The sequence below is a fragment of the Crassostrea angulata genome, unplaced genomic scaffold (assembly GCF_025612915.1).
Source record: "Crassostrea angulata isolate pt1a10 unplaced genomic scaffold, ASM2561291v2 HiC_scaffold_158, whole genome shotgun sequence".
NCBI classification, from domain to species: Eukaryota; Metazoa; Mollusca; class Bivalvia; order Ostreida; family Ostreidae; genus Magallana; species Magallana angulata.
Genome location: NW_026441712.1, coordinates 1 through 17,070, shown reverse-complemented (window position 1 = coordinate 17,070; position 17,070 = coordinate 1). Strand labels below are relative to the sequence as shown.

Below are 17,070 nucleotides of genomic sequence, written 5' to 3'. Positions count from 1 at the left end.
AAGTTTACACAACCAAGTACGTTTGAAACTATTGACTGAGCACTCTTAAAATTCAGCCATAAATTCAGTCTCATCATACTTAACAGACACACAGAGCTCACTTTACATTTCGTGGTGTACACTGTACATGCATGTACACAAGTACACAGCATGTTATTATATAGCTAGATTAGTAAAAAGGAAGTATAATAAACTCATCAAAAAAAATCCTCATGAGTATTTTTAGGTGCATTGTATCAAAAATAAGATTATTGACATTTAACATAATCTGATTTCAAACACTGTTATTTTACAGTGATCATGATATTATGAATGTTTAATTAATGTCTATGATAAGTATATATTTATAGGTTGTACCCACCATAAAGTTGAAGGTTTTCAATGCCGCTATATTGGGATCAGCTGAAAAACAAAAGAAGACAGATATAAAATAAGACCTAAAAACTCAACAGCCATACAGTATTCACAGGAGTTCAAATTCAAAGCTTACGCATAGCTCATGGGTCAGACAATAAAGTAAGTTTTTTGAATTTATTGATAAAAATTCGAACTCCTGTGCAGTATTTAATCTTTACAGTATCACTACTGGATCATTGGATTAACACTCTGGTAAAATCCTTAGGCACTGGATGACCATTTTTCACATATATCCATACTGTTACATGAATTAGATATACAGTAACTATGAAGATATGAACTATCTCCGATGTATGTTAGAACCCAACGTAGGAAGCACAGTTAATGTTAAATGAATTTCCATGGTCATGAATTTAATTTTCAGCACCCTAATACTGTGGTTTCATCAATATTTGTTGAATACCAATTTTCATGGATTTCATTGTTAAGTTCATCCATGAAATTAAATGTTCATTGAAGTGCAATTCCTACTAACAGTTTGTACTAATAGGGTCAATGCATGGCCACGAATTATGTTTCCTTGAAACTGTGAGTTTCACTTTATTCACAAAACTTGATACCCTTGAATATTAATGAAACCACAGTACATTTTTTCATATTTAATGTAAAACAGATGGATTTAAACTGTTGCTGGAATACCAAAAAATGACATTTTTATGGACTTTTGCACCATCTCTATAGGGCCTTGGTCCTACCGGTATATCTTTTTCAATGCACCTGTATATTTTAGTGCAAATTATAAAAAAAAAATTCTAGAAAGATGATGATCCACTTTACATAAAAAATACTAGTTTGTTGTTGTGAAACATAACATTAATATTTTAAATGAAAAAAAAACACCCATAAAATCATTGATTATAAAATACTGTATAGCATTAGGATACCTTGATTATTGTATCCCTGGCTAGTAGAGCCTTATGGACAATACTGAGTGAAAAAGGAATGAAGATTTTTTATATTTGGTATTCAATTCCTTGAACATTACCAAAAGACTTAGTACTTTTGATGATTTTGTTTAATTTTTTCATATCAATACTGACTGTACCATGAAATCTTTCATTTGTGCAGTGTAGATTTAGCAACTGAAATATAATTTTTATAAACTTGATCTGTTATTTTATGATCTAACCAATAGGCATTTTCTCCATTTTATTCACCCAAATTCTTTAACATCAATTGCCTCCTTTAGAAAAACTAGCAGTGGAACATTCATTTTATCCCATAATAAACAGATACAAGTTAAATTAGAAAATGTTGAGAGCTGCCATTGTTACCTCCATGCTCCAGCAGAATGCGGAGACATCTGGAGCTGTTGTTTGACACAGACGTATAGACTGCCGTCCGTCCTCGCCGGTCCTGGAAGTTGATAAAGTTCACACACTCCCCCTCCAACAGACATTTCATCAACTCTGCATCGTTAAATATCGCTGCCTGGATCAACTCCTCACCAGTGAAGTCTCCCATCGAAATCTTAAAATTGTACATAAAGTGACCATGGTGGTTCTATAGCTGTCAATCATATACTGAGGGTCTATAAGTAATAGAGATTTTGATCTGGGATTCACAAGTCCGAATTGATATATTCACGAACTCTTATCTTGTGTATCGATGATACACAAATGTCAACTAAGTGGAACCTTATTATGATCCTCTTATCAAGGGAGTACAGGCAATCTCTCTGGCAATTTTTTGACATTAGGAACCTTTTTATATGACAGCTAGCACACACTTCTAACCTCAGAGTGCAATTATACACCATTCGGGGTCTAGTGAAAAGTAAGATTCAATAATCACATGTTAATTTGGAAAATTCTATCCTATATTTCATGGTGATACTGACAAGCAACTTGAGATCTATCATACACTCATCCCTCCCTCCCTCCCCCCTCCTGCTATAATGACTACTAGCTGATATACATGCAGTAACTGTCTCCATCAGTCATGCTTACTAGTATGAGTCCCTCATTTCTATATTCTAATCATGAAGCTCCGAGGAAAAGAGATCAATTCAATCAGTCATGAAAGAATACCCCGGTATGTTATTATTTCTGGCATGAAATAGTTTCTGTATAATCTAGCACTAACCCATTACATTTGTTATCTCAAAGATAGTGCCCCACCCCCTTCTCCCCCTTCAATGTAAACAAATGCCTTGGTCATAAAATAATGAACCATAAAGATCTCATCCATGTTTTATAAAAATCTAAAAGCATTGTTCTGTCTCACATACAATAGGCATTACTTATACCAATAATGTGCTAGTCAGTGCGACGGACCTTTAAGATTCGACATGTGGCCAAGTTGCTCAGGGTCTGGACATTATATTGGTATTTTCTGGGCTTATCTTTACTAGTGATTTGCTGGTGTACTAAAGCCTCAGATTAATCCATTTTGAAAATCATGTATTTTAAAAAAATTATAGTAATAACTGAACAGATATGCATAAAGCATGTGTTCAAATTTCATTTACATCCTGCATTCATATTTCAAAATTATTAGTTATTATAACATTTTTTTTTAAGTTTTTGAAACTGACCTAAATCTTTATTGCCTAGGTAATTAACTAAACATATTACACTTCAAAAGGTGCCATATATTGGATAAAGAATTGGTCAAAGATTAAAAATGATTCCAAAATACCATAAGTACATAGCACCACAATTAGTTTAATGGTTTCAATAATACATGTACTAAAGTTTATTAAAGAAGTAAATTAATTTTTCTTTATGGCATCTCCTCTCTCTTCTATTCTTAGGTATGCATGTTCTATGTATGGTTCATAAGCATAACCATGGACAACATCAAATAGCTTGACAACTGGTGATAGTGATGAATTAATGTCATATGTACTAAAATCAATGTGTGCATGAACCATGGTGCCACATAGAAAAGTATATGACTTAAACTACCTGGTAGTTCATTTCTAGTTAATTTTGATATATACATGTGTGTGTACTGGTTATACCAGTAATTAAAAACTTTTATGGCTTAGAAAATAAATTATTCATTGTCAATGATAAAAAGTGTATATGTCGTAACCTATATATGCACAATACATATATAAAAAACAAAATAAATCATTCAATTAATAGTTTGGAAAGATGTCCTAGTACAAAACACCAGGTGCCTATAGGTAACAATTAAGAATTGATATGCGCTCAGCTATCAACCTTATTTTTTTTTAAATATCAAAATGTCTGACACTAAAATTGTAGCTTTAATGAAAAATGACAATAACAAACTGTCAACCATCTCAAAAATCCATAAAATGAAATACAAATTCAAAGCAGAGCATTTGTGCAGACCTCTAAACAGATAGTAAGAGGTAGGATCAGGTAAAAATGTCAAAAAAAATGTAAAAATGTCGTAATTTGAGGAATATATCATGATTGGAAAATGAATTAAATAATCTAAAAATAATCCACCAAGAGCTGAACATAGCCCCAAAAATAACAGACCTTTTCACAATAATTACTGCAGTACTGCTCTACTGCTGGGCAAATGGACATCCTAGTATTTGGCAAAGTTATGGTAGGTAAATAATTTATGATGTATAGGTAATATATAACACTTGCCATTACATCATATTTCACCAATCTATGTGAGTTCGCCCTGCAAAAAGGGCTGTACTGCAGTTACCTTGAAGGGGCCTATTGGAGCTCCATGGTAAGAAGCACTTGACTTGAAAGAGGAAAACGAAAGAAATTATATATATATATACTGCAGTACAGCTGATATACTGTAGTATTTAATTAGGAAAACCACAACTGTAACAAGCACAGGGTTTTGACACAATCTGTGCAAAAAATCGTATATATAGTATAATAGATTTTTTTCACATATTCATGTCAAAACCCTGTGGTAACAAGATGTGTAATTAATGGATGATTATGTTGATAGCATATTTGTTTACCGTTATACATCCCTATTGCATTCAATAAATTTTATTCTTGTTTTAATTTACTTTCAAATTTTAGTGACTAAGTGTTCAAAATGATGAGATGATTTTCATAATATTCGTCCAATATCAGGGACATACGACAATATTCCCCGTGTGTAAGATAAGGAGACAGCGTCGAGATTACAGTTCCATTATAAAATGGAACTCACTAACCTTTTAAGACTCTCACCACGTGCAAAAATCCCAACACCAATTCTTCCTCATTATTAATTATGCCAGCCTATTTATGATGTTTACAGCCAATTCTACTTTCAGTTTAGGACGAATATAAACACCCAAGAGTTTCCGAGTAATCATTAGCGGTGGGCGTTAAACAGAATAGCATCATTATTTAATTAAATGGGTAAAGGAAGAAGACATCGAATGCCACGTAAGTGAAAGTAAACCGGTTGTGTCGAAGAAGCCTCCGAAGTAAGTGAAAACTGACGTAAATAAAGTATTTCGATAAGGAACAAAAATGTAATGAAAATCATTTACTTCTTCATATTTTAGCAAGTTCGTTTGCTAAACCATGATAACCACGGACTGACAATGTACATAGGATAAGAATTTAAGGTTTTATCAACATAATAAAAGGTATATACTGGTGTCTCATAATATCGCGGTACTTATTTTCTAGTCATTTTTAAAAGCAGTTTTCTAACCCTATACTAATTGTGAAATGAAAGCTTTAAAACTCAGCTGCTGCTTTCCCAAAATAAGAGCATAAAAATAACATTATAATTTTGTTTTAGTTTGATGGAAATAGGTCATATCTGATAAGATTAGTACTGTACCTTATCCCGTTGAGATTCAAACTACATCAAAATTCTACAAAATTACGTAACAAACTAACATACTTGAAACTTTTTAAAAACAGTTGATAGCCTATAATCTATATTGAGCCACAATTTGCATTTTTTAATTATTTTCAGAATGAGGGTTGCAGAGTTCATCGGGTTACAGCTCTTTGAGTCAGCCTACCTATTTGTGCTGTTCTGCATCCCAATAGTAGTGGCACAGAAATACATTGGAACAATTGTCTTGTTAATTCTAATTTCCTTGGCAATATCAACATTGTTGAAAAAACTATTTTACAAGCCAGTAGACATAAAAGGACAAGGAGTGCTCATCACCGGCTGTGATACAGGTCAGTATTGAGCTGAGCCAGGCCCACACTTGATCAGCATCTCAACCTCAGGAATTGTCCAATATTGTACTGGCAGTGATCAAATTTTAAAGGAGGCCGATTGGGGTTTTTTTTTGCTGAAAAACTACAACAGCAAAACTCTTTTTTTAACCTTTTTTTTATTTATCTTTTTTAACCATATGTCATTTTAACCAACTCTAATTTATTTACGAAGTTTCAAGAAATCGACCATGTGGTTCTTTTTAGGGACCATCTCAAAAGAGAGGTACATTTACTGTAGGAATATATAGGAAACTAAGTCATCTTCTGCACTTTGAAGCAGATTAAAAAATACTACAATAGCTTTCTTTCTCAAATCGTTATATATGACAAGTAATATCATTTACTACCTTACAAGTAAAATATACTAAATTCTACCGTCTGGTTTTTAATGGGGGCCATTTCAAAATATTTAAAATGCATCAAATTTTTCTATATATTTGGAGCATTACAAATGAAGATTAGTATAATGGATTCATTCAAAAAATAAATGTCCTCAAGGATAGCATCATTCTGTGAATAAAATTTCAATGGCAAACAATTATTACTTTTTCTTTTATATTATTTCTTATAACATACTCCTGCAAAGCTTCATTTTATCATTACATCATTAAAGTTCAATGGCAATGCTCCCCTACCGCACAACAGAAAAATCATTTTAAAAAAAAAATTCCTTTAAAAAACTAATATTTTTATCTGTATTTTGTTTATTGTGTTCAATTTTATGAATGATATTGAAAAAATTTCATAAGAAGTATAAATTCAACGTATTATACTAGAATGCATATTAAAAACATGCGCAATGAAAACTAAAGTCGCCTCCTTAAATGGCCTGAGTCTTGTTTGGTAGAGCAGGCAATTTCAAGCACGTTGAAATTCTAAGCCTCTTTTACACAAATTTTAGAAATTGCCCACTCTGTTAAACAGGCCCAGGTACATTTATGAATACTCAAATTTTATCATAAATTAAAAAAGTGGCAATCCATGAATTTTGCTATTTTTTCTGAGGTTGAACACAATATAATTTTTTATCTTATTCAAAATCAAAACTTTAAATCTTGAAACAATCATAGTTGGTTGAATACAATGGATATGCATATTTCTAAGACTTTTAGATCCAGAATGCTGTTTCTATGCGTTATTAACCATGATGATATCTTGAACACTTACAATCTCAGTTTTCTCATTGTTTCAGAAAATTTTAGAATTTGACAAATTTGTAGACAAGGTAGTAGTCAGAGTCTGCTTGTGGTCATGATTTCTGTGTCACAGATAAATGTGACAAAGTTTTGCCTATAGCTAAGAAGGTCTCAGAATCAGCCACTGATTAATCCTGTTCTTTTAATGTCTGACTCCACAGGATTTGGAAATGCCTTTGCCATGAGACTGGGTGCGATGGGGTTTACAGTATTTGCAGGCTGCTTAAACCCCGAGAGTGAGGGAGCAAAGAGGCTAAAGGAAGAAGCATCTGGACAGATCCATGTTCTAAAAATGGATATCAACAGTGATGCTGATGTTAAGTCAGTCCTGGATTATGTAAATGAAACACATAAGTCCTCAGGCTGTGGTAATTAAGTTTAGTCTTTTGTAGTTAACGTATATTAGCCTGTTTTTTTTCTATTAGAATTAACGATGCTTGATTTTTTCTCTGAAATTTAAAAGGGAATATAAAATTTATTTCACTTTTGTTCTTTGGTGTCTCAAAGTTGTTTTTTTTCTACTTATCTCCTTTTTCTACTGATAGGGTTATGGGCACTGGTCAACAATGCAGGAGTCAATTTTCTTGGGGACATTGACTTTTGTACAATGGATATGTACCACAGAATCATGAATGTCAATTTATTTGGAATGGTTAGAACTACAAAAACTTTCCTACCACTCTTAAGGAAAAGCAAAGGCAAGTCTGAACTTCTCAGTGGAAGTTTTTAACAGATTTGTATAAATCAATGTCCATGTAAAATTTTCTTGAGATAAAAATTCAAATGCATTTGTTGCCTTTTACAGCAAATGAAATACTGGTACTTATCTTTTCAAAAAAGGGCGAGTAGTAAATGTGACCAGTGTCAGGGGGCGCTGTGTGTTTCCTGTAGCTTCAGCGTATTCAATGGCCAAGTATGCAGGGGAAGCCTTCTCTGATGGCCTGAGGCTGGAGATGAGGAAGTTTGGGGTAAAAGTTGTGGTAGTTGAGCCGGGAAACTTTGGAGGAGCTACTGGAATGTTAAATGAAAAATCTGTGAGTGTGATTCCAATTAGTGAGATGGCACACTAATCTTTCTGAAGTTTAGTGTTTAAGGCTATGAACTTTTTTTCATTGAATGAAAATAAAACATCTTAGATGATGTTTATTATCCCTTTTGTCGTTATTTATGGTAATTTTCATGTAAATAAAGTTTGACAATAAAAGTATTGAATTTGTGGACAGTATGGTGACCTGATTCTTTGATCATGTATGTATTACCAAAATGATGATAAATGCAATGACTATTCAATAAAGGCATAATTTCTATAGTTAGCCATCATGAGGCGAGACTTTGACACAATGTGGGCGGAGGCGGGAGAAGAGGTGAGAGAAACGTATGGTAAGGAGTACCTGGATCGCCTGTTTGAGGGAGCCAAGGGAACCTCAGCCACCTCCTACCCCACCCTGGCCCCCGTCCTGGATGCCTTAGAGGATGCAGTGGTTAACCAGAATCCTCGGATACGATACCTCGTGGATGGGGGGAGTGGCCTCATGGATGAATTCTGTGTAAGCTTTGGATTTTTAGACTTCAAGGGCATTTTACAGTCATGTACATTATATACATGAATTTTTCCATCAAAAATCACAGTGAAAGGAAAAACAGTAAGTTAGGTGGATCTGTCTTATTACATGTACATGATTTTTTCTCACTTAATCAGAGATAATTAGAAATAAAGTAACATTGTAATGTACAATTGTTTGTATCAATGCCTACCACAGAGTGATTCGTGTTTTTTGTGTATGAACTCTGTGTAAAAATGTTTAAGAAGCTATCTGTCTGTTATAAAAAAAAAAAAAAATACCGGTAACCCCCAAAACACACCATGTTTTCCACTTTAACAGTTCTCAACTGCTTTATTCATTGTTTCAGTGGCTGGCCAGGCTGAACTCCTTCCTACCAGAGCCAGTGATGGACTGGGTTGTATCCAGACTGCTGTCGCGAGAGCTTCCTCCTCTGAAGTCTTCCACACAGTAGGAGGGGAGGAAACCTACAGCACACACTGAACGCACCAACACTTACAGGGATTCAACTGCCAATTCATAATTAGTGTTGATTTACTCTAACAAGCTCTTCAAATTTAAATTTACTTTGGAATTCTGTGCATTGTTAAACATTTTCATTACAGAGTTACTGGGTTTGATATTGCATGATTTAGTAGGTGGGATGGATGTTATATAATGAAAACAATTCTTTTTGGCTGGATTACTGAGTCTTATAAGGGATTTGGTTTCTCTTGTCAGTAACTATGATGTAAACTGCCACTGTTAAGCAAAGGAAGATAATTCTGATAATACTTTCTCTGCAGGTCTGTAGCTAGCACAAGTTTTGTGAGCAATAAATATACAGTATTTTTCAATGGGTGGCACTGCAGCTCCCAGGTCGTCCATCCGAATTTTTTAAGACTGGGAGCTACAAACCTGCAGCGAATAATAGTTGACCAAGAAAGTTTTGATACAGTAATTTTAAGGCTCTTCGACCCTCAGCCTTAAAGTATTTTTTTTCATCATAAAAATGTGATTTGTCCTTCAAACTTTATAAATGAAATAAAGAGAAATTAATTGAAGATATCAATGCATTTTACAAAGTTTTTGCAAATTTGCCCACAATGAATATAATGGAATAAATATACAACTTGAGATCAGATTTGAAAAAAAAGGTTGTACCAGTGCATCAGTGGCTTGACCTCCTTTAAATTACCAATATATAGTAGAGCCAAGCATTTTGTTGAATAATTAATTGTAATATTAACACTAGAAGAGTAATTAAATTTGTGTCCATTAAAGGCAGATTTATGGTACGATTAAAAATTCTGGATATTTTATAGTTAACGTACTTAGCTGAGGATCGGAGATTGTTAAACTGAGCTTATTTTTTGTATATTTATTTATTTGCATGTTAAAACTGGTAATCAAAATCAGCATAATGAAAAAAAAAAATCAATATATATTATACAATAAAGTGGTAAAAATATTTTTACTTTTTTATTTTTACTCCCCTTTACTGGTTTTCATTTATTACTAGTAATGTTTGTTATCATAGGTTCATATTCATAAAATTTGAACCAAATTATTTAAGGAACCAATAATCTGATAGTCCATGTAAATTACAAGTACCGGTACTAGTACAGGCCAAGAACAGTTCGAGTGTGCAAGGCTTTGTGCATCTATTTTCATGCAGCCATGGTACAAAGTTATAACTTTCTTTTATATTGTGTTTTTATGCAAAATTGATATTTATATTACATGTAATGTTTCTTAGTTATTAGCAATAGTGATGTTATGGCTTTGATAAGGTAAATGCTAAAATTGGCATTTATGCATCTCTGTTTCCCTGTATTTTAAAGTATACTAAAAGCCTAATAATAGGTATAATTTGCTAATTTATTTGAGGCGGCGATGGATTTTCAAAATAAGAATTTATTAATAGAGCATCAAGAGAAACATTTAAGCATTTTAAAAGTGATATTTTGTCTATAATTATTTTTTATAAGCCCATATATACTGCAATATGCCAATTTTGAAGGGTAAAAAATGGTTTTTTGATATTAACCCTGGACCAAACCACTAGGTAAACATTTTTGAAAATAGCATTATCTGGTGACTTTTTACAATATTTTTTTGATACATTTGAAAAAAAAAATTCCCAGGGCAAAATTACAAAAAATATTGGGAAAATGTGAAAATTTTGCACTTTTTAGGTCACCTGAGTCACTCAGGTGACCTATTGCAATTGGTCTTCGTCCGTGGTCGTGTGTCGTGCGTTAACAATTTTACATTTTTTACTTCTTCTCAAAAACAAACAGGCCAATCGTTACCATTTTTGGTGTGAAGCATCTCTATGGTAAGAAGAATCTAAATTGTGAAATTTATGGCTCTACCACCCCAGGGGTGCCGCGGGCGGGGCCAAATATGCAAAAAAAGCAAAATTTTCAAAAATCTTCTTCTCTACTCCCACGTGTGTGAGGAAAAAACTTGTTGCATTGTTATGATGTCCATGAAGCCCTCTACCAAAATTGTGGAATTTATGGCCCCTGGGTCAGGGGTTCAGGCTCTAGGGTGGGGCCAATATGGCAATATAGTAAAAATGTATTAAATCTTAAAAAATCTTCTTCTCTACTACCATATATATTTGTTAAAAACTAAATGCATGATTATGATGTCCATGAAGCCCTCAACCTAAATTATGAAATTCATGACCCCTGGGTCATGGGTTCAGGCTCTAGTGTAGGGCCAATATGGTCATATAGTTAAATTGTATTAAATCTTAGAATATCTTCTTCTTTACTCCCATATATATTTGTTAAAAACTAAATGCATGGTTATGATGTCCATGAAGCTCTTAACCTAAATTGTGAAATTCATGACACCTGGGTCAGGGGTTCAGGCTCTAGGGTGGGGCCAATATGGCCATATAGTTAAAATGTATTAAATCTCAGAATATCTTCTTCTTTACTCCCATATATATTTGTTAAAAACTAAATGCATGGTTATGATGTCCATGAGGCCTTCTACCAAAATTGTGAAATTCATGACCCCTTTGTTAGGTGTTCAGGCTCTAGGGTGGGGCCAATATGGCCATATAGTAAAAATGTTTTAAATCTTAAAAAATCTTCTTCTCTACTCCCACACATGTGGGCAAAAAACTGAAAACATGGTTATGATATCCACAATCTCCTTTACCTAAATTGTGAAATTCATGGCCCCTGGGTCAGGGGTTCAGGACATGAGGGGGGGGGTGGGGGGGGGGGGGGGGGGTGGGCAATATGGCAATATAGTGTTAATGCATATAATGTTTAAAAATCTTCTTCTCTATTCTCACACATCTGTATAAAAAAACTGACTAATAATTATGTTTAACAGGAAGTCCTCTACTGAAATTTTAATTTTCATGTCCCCTGAAGTATGGGTTTTGACTCTAGGGCAGGGCCAAAATGGATGTATAGATGTTAATGCATATAACGGTAAAAAAATTATCTTCTTTACTCCCACACACCAGAAAGAAAAACTGAATTCATGATTTTGTAGACCAGATCTTTTAGTTTTTCACCAAAATTATAGGTTTCACAGTTCTTTTTGAAATGTGGTGGTCATTACAAATTTATAATTTTTCTACTCCAGTATGAAACCTAATTAATTAGATGCATATATGAGACTCCATGACAAGTTTATTGTATTGGATATATGCTACTCAGGTGACTGTTAAGGCCAATTGGCCTCTTGTTTAACAAATTTGTGATAGGGTCCCATAGTAAAAAAAAAACATTCGTCAAAACCAACTAGGAAATCAGGAGCGGTAAACAAATATTTTTTTTTACCTAAAAATAAATGATTTAGAAGTAAAACTACTTGCAAGAAATTTCATCAAAATATCTAGGGTAGAAATAATCAGACTTGGCTTGTTAAAGGTAACTAACTCTCCACCTTTGATTTATTTTTAGAATAAATGAATACAGTCAGTTGTTCTCCAAGAAAAGAAGACAAAACTCATAAATGTAATTATACCCCCCGCAAACAAAGTTTGGGGGGGTATATAGGAATCACCTTGTCCGTCCGTCCGTCTGTCTGTCTGTCTGTCTGTCTGTCCGTCTGTCTGTGCAATCGTGTCCGGTCCATATCTTTCTTATGGAGAAACATTGGAAGTTCTTACTTCATACAAAGATTGCTTATGACCTAAGGGTGTGTCATGACCTTGACCCAAGATCATTTGGGCAAGGTCAAGGTCACTGGCAGAAAAAGTGCAAAATTCGTGTCCGGTCCATATCTTTCTTATGGAGAAACATTGGAAGTTCTTACTTCACACAAAGATTGCTTATGACTTAAGGGTGTGTCATGACCTTGACCCAAGGTCATTCGGGCAAGGTCAAAGTCACTGGCAGAAAAAGTGCAAAATTCGTGTCCGGTCCATATCTTTCTTATGGAGAAACATTGGAAGTTCTTACTTCACACAAAGATTGCTTATGACCTAAGGGTGTGTCATGACCTTAGCCCAAGGTCAATTGAGAAAGTTCAAGGTCACTGGCAGAAAAAGTGCAAAATTCGTGTCCGGTCCATATCTTTCTTATGGAGAAACATTGGAAGTTCTTACTTCACACAAAAACTGCTTATGACTTAAGGGTGTGTCATGACTTTGACCCAAGGTCATTCGGGCAAGGTCAAGGTCACTGGCAGAAAAAGTGCAAAATTCGTGTCCGGTCCATATCTTTCTTATGGAGAAACATTGGAAGTTCTAACTTCACACAAAAACTGCTTATGACTTAAGGGTGTGTCATGACTTTGACCCAAGGTCATTCGGGCAAGGTCAAGGTCACTGGCAGAAAAAGTGCAAAATTCGTGTCCGGTCCATATCTTTCTTATGGGAAAACATTGGAAGTTCTAACTTCATACAAAGATTGCTTATGACCTAAGGGTGTGTAATGACCTTGACCAAAGGTCATTTGGGCAAGGTCAAGGTCACTGGCAGAAAAAATGCAAAATTCGTGTCCGGTCTATATCTTTCTTATGGGGAAACATTGGAAGTTCTTACTTCACACAAAGATTGCTTATGATTAAAGGGTGTGTCATGACCTTGGCCCAAGGTCAATTGAGAAAGTTCAAGGTCATTGTTTAAAAAAAGCTAAATTCTGTCTGTGTCATGTCTTGTATTAATGGAAATATTAGAAGCTAAAAATTAACAGTTTTCAAAAATAAAGCAGTTGTTATTTATAGAAAATGGACAGTGAAATAGATTACTCCAATATTTTCTGTAATAGCAAAAATACATGCGTTATGATTTTTTTCTTAGCGGGGGGTATCAATTGTGAGCTTGCTCACAGTACCTCTAGTTCTTCCAAGAGTTATGTGTGCAGGGGTTATGTGCAATATAGGGAGAGAATATATATAATTTGTTCATTGTTATTTAAAATAATGACAAATGAGGTATATGTATACCTTTGTACATGTACTTATTCTATAATATTACCAGCTTAATTGTTACATGAACAAATAATTTATGGGAGCCATTCATAAATGTAATATGCACAGTGAAAAGTAATATTAAGAGATCTCTTCCATTTAGGGTGGTATGGGACACCTCCATATTGTGACAGTAACTTTCAATCGAAATAAACAATAAAATGAAGTATTTGTTATAGTGTGGCGCAATGGGTTAGAGCATTCTTTTATCCACAATAATATTGACAGAGGTCCCATGGCACCTTAAAATTTATCGTAACATTAACTTGATTTTGATTGTTGTAAAAACTGGAATGTCCTCTTTACAACATGTACTAGTCTGAAATATCTGAGGTTTTCCTGGCTTTTTTAATGATTTGGATATTTTTCTTGCCAAGAAAACATCAGAACTGGCGCCATTATGAAAACTGGAAATTTACCAACTCCAACTAGAGGTGGCATTCTCAACACAATTTTAAATACTTGTGAGTTGAATCAAATGTTTTACTCACATCTATTTAATAAAATGACGATATTACTTCTCAATATCACTTTTATGGGTTCTTACATCCCAGACACTATTGAACACATTTTATCGAACTGTTGAGATTTGTTCTCATGCATTTTTTGAAATCTCACAAAACATAGGGTCTACTACAGTTGTTTATCAGTGCAACTATGAAAATATTGAGAAGGATTTTTATTTTAAGCGATATATTGGCGAGTTTTGATATAAATTATCAAAATTGAGCCGTAAATGTCGCTTCTACGTGGAAACAGTGAATTTCAAGTTTTTGTAATGGCACCTGTTCTGACGCTTTTTTGGCAAGTAAAATATCAAAATTGTTAGAAAAAGCCATGAAAAGACAGATATTTTGGACTAAACATCTACATGTATATTAGGGATTTTTTTCCAAGTATTGTTTTCAAAATGTGTATGTTATTACAATTATTATGTTTTTTCCAGATTTTCAATTCTGAATCAACAACAAATGTACTTGATATACTTACAACCATTTAATACCATTAAAAATACAAAATGCTTCATTAGGCTATTAATCTAATCCATTAAAAAATTCTAAACAACCATACCAATTGTATAAAACTATATATGGTATATAAATGGTAGTAATTAATAGATTACTAGAGATTCTAATCTGAAAGATCATCAATTCAAGTTACTCTTTCTTTAAACTCTCAGTAAATCTAAGAAGAGAGACAAAAATTTGAAGTGTTTAGTTTGATAATAAACATCAAATTCTTGTCCTATTACAGTACAATAAAGCAATGTATCACAGACTCAACATTGGATGGAATATTCAGTATGACATTTCAAAGTAATGAGACAAAACAGAGCATGGAAAATAAATAAAATCTCAGATTGCCCTGTATTTCATACACAACACTTATACATATGAGCATGTTTCAAACTACATGTAAGTCTTGTTTCAATCCTTAAAATCAAAAAATACAACATGAACTGAGCACTTTACCATCAAGAGATACACTTCATGTGGTGTACAAGTACTGGTACATGTACATGAATTTCCACATCTAGGGCTACTACCTATAGTAATATCTAAGTTTCGACCACCCATTCTTTCTATAAATGTTAAAAATAGCAGCTAGTCTATGACGATTATTGAGAAATTGATGCCACAGGGTTATCTCAAGCTGGATACATTTATAAAAAAGAATACTGAGGACTGTCAGCATTGAGTTTAAGCAATAAATATCATCAAAAAGTATGATGCACAATTCTTGTCATAAAATTGTAATGTTTTGTATTTCTTACCAAGCACTGTTTAAGCTACATGTATAAATGTACTGTACTTACTGAAGTACATGTATCAATAAATACATGTATTCTATAATCTAATGCCCATGTGAAGCCAACATATAAATATATATATATTAACAGTTTTATAAAACTTGTTTTCTATATATTTCCTGGAAGTTATTTTTTGCTCAGCAGTTGCTTCCTCTGTTGTTGTAGAAGGCCCTCCAAGTGATCTGCTCTCTTCTGAGCAGCATTATATTGTTCTCGTAATTGAGTGACCACTTCCTCTTTCTTCACAATTGCTTGTTTTACTCTGGAAAAGAAAAATACAATAGCTTGTTTTACCCTGGAAAAGGTAATAAAAAATACAATTTTATAGCTTGTTTTACCTTGGAAAATGCTTACAGAAAATACATACCAGTATTAAGAGTGTTTTCAACTTAAATTGTCATTAATAAGTACATATAGTGGATCTCCCTACAGTTTATGACAAAAACCTTTTTACATTCAGCATTAAATTCAGACGTCCGCAACAAGATACTGATGTGCACAGCTTCTGATGGCCCTCACCTTTTGTGGACTTCCTCCATCTCCTCGTCTTTCTGTTTCCTTACGTCCTCCATTTGCTCCTTGCATCTATCCAGCTCTATCCGATGTCTTGCCTTCATTTCAGACATCTCGTTTTTCACACGCTTATTTTCTTCATCTGTTGCCACCAGTCGGTCAGCAAATTCTTGGCGTATGATATCAGACACTCGATCCCTCTCACGATGCATTTTGTCAGTGAGCTGTAATACAGAGATTACCAGGTATACAGTGGACTCGATTCTTTTGTGGATAAATGTACACTCACTTAACAGCTCTGAGAGCATGTTGACCACTTACCTCCTGTAGGTTGTCAATCTCCTGGTCTTTCTGATTCAGCTTGACTAATAGACACTCATTTTCACCACTCACTTCAGTTAGCCTAGCCTGTTGATTGAAAACACAATATTATCAGCACTAAAGGGAAAACAATAACCATTCCAAACTTGTTTAAATATGATAATACAGCTCCTTGCCTTCATTTCATTGTATTTCTCAAGTGCTTGCTGCTCCGATCTTTCTAGGTCTCTCATCTCCATCTCATACTTTTCTCGTATTCTCCTATAATATGAATTTTTAAGGGTATTAGTATGTAAATATATAGTACATAAATTTAAGAAAAGAATCATTTGTGTTTACTGTAGACTGAATATTAATTTTGCAATACATGTATAAGCAATTACTGTAACTAGCAACAAAGGAGTCGCAAGGTAAGACATGCTCCCTGGTACTGAAATTATGTACATGTAGATTTTTGTTGTTATTTACTACACTACTTTTTCAATGTTTTATGGAATACCCTTTGCAAAATAATTCATATAAAAGCTCACACATAAAACAAACCTAATTCTGTGCTCTGCTGCCTTTTCAGTCTCCTCACGACTAGCAGTAGCATCCTCCTCGAGTCTCGAGATCACTAGCTCAATCTCCTTGTCTCGATCTCGACGCACCTGGTCCTTCAGCTCCCTCTCTTTCTGTAACATCCAAGT

General features: G+C 33.9%; 2 protein-coding genes across 3 annotated transcripts; one reads left to right on the top strand and one right to left on the bottom strand.

Annotated features, from left to right (window-relative positions):
* Positions 1-498: 498 nt before the first annotated feature.
* Positions 499-9,759, top strand: LOC128169596 (D-beta-hydroxybutyrate dehydrogenase, mitochondrial-like). 2 transcript variants are annotated; one of them, XM_052835711.1, is made up of 8 exons: positions 499-516; positions 4,634-4,748; positions 5,293-5,507; positions 6,907-7,113; positions 7,291-7,443; positions 7,586-7,779; positions 8,056-8,292; positions 8,657-9,759. In XM_052835711.1, the coding sequence occupies exons 3-8, from the start codon at positions 5,294-5,296 to the stop codon at positions 8,759-8,761; spliced, it is 1,110 nt and encodes a 369-aa protein (XP_052691671.1). In that variant the 5' UTR covers positions 499-516; positions 4,634-4,748; position 5,293; the 3' UTR covers positions 8,762-9,759. The 2 variants fall into 2 exon arrangements, with proteins under 2 accessions (XP_052691671.1, XP_052691670.1); XM_052835710.1 differs by lacking the exons at positions 499-516; positions 4,634-4,748 and adding an exon at positions 4,818-4,954.
* Positions 9,760-14,907: 5,148 nt separating this feature from the next.
* On the bottom strand, positions 14,908-17,064 carry LOC128169597 (centrosomal protein of 131 kDa-like). The gene is made up of 5 exons (XM_052835712.1): positions 16,925-17,064; positions 16,558-16,642; positions 16,382-16,468; positions 16,067-16,284; positions 14,908-15,809 (listed from the first exon to the last, which is right to left on the bottom strand). Exons 1-5 carry the CDS (start codon positions 17,062-17,064, stop codon positions 15,674-15,676), a joined length of 666 nt encoding a protein of 221 aa, XP_052691672.1. The 3' UTR covers positions 14,908-15,673.
* Between the last annotated feature and the right edge of the window lie 6 nt (positions 17,065-17,070).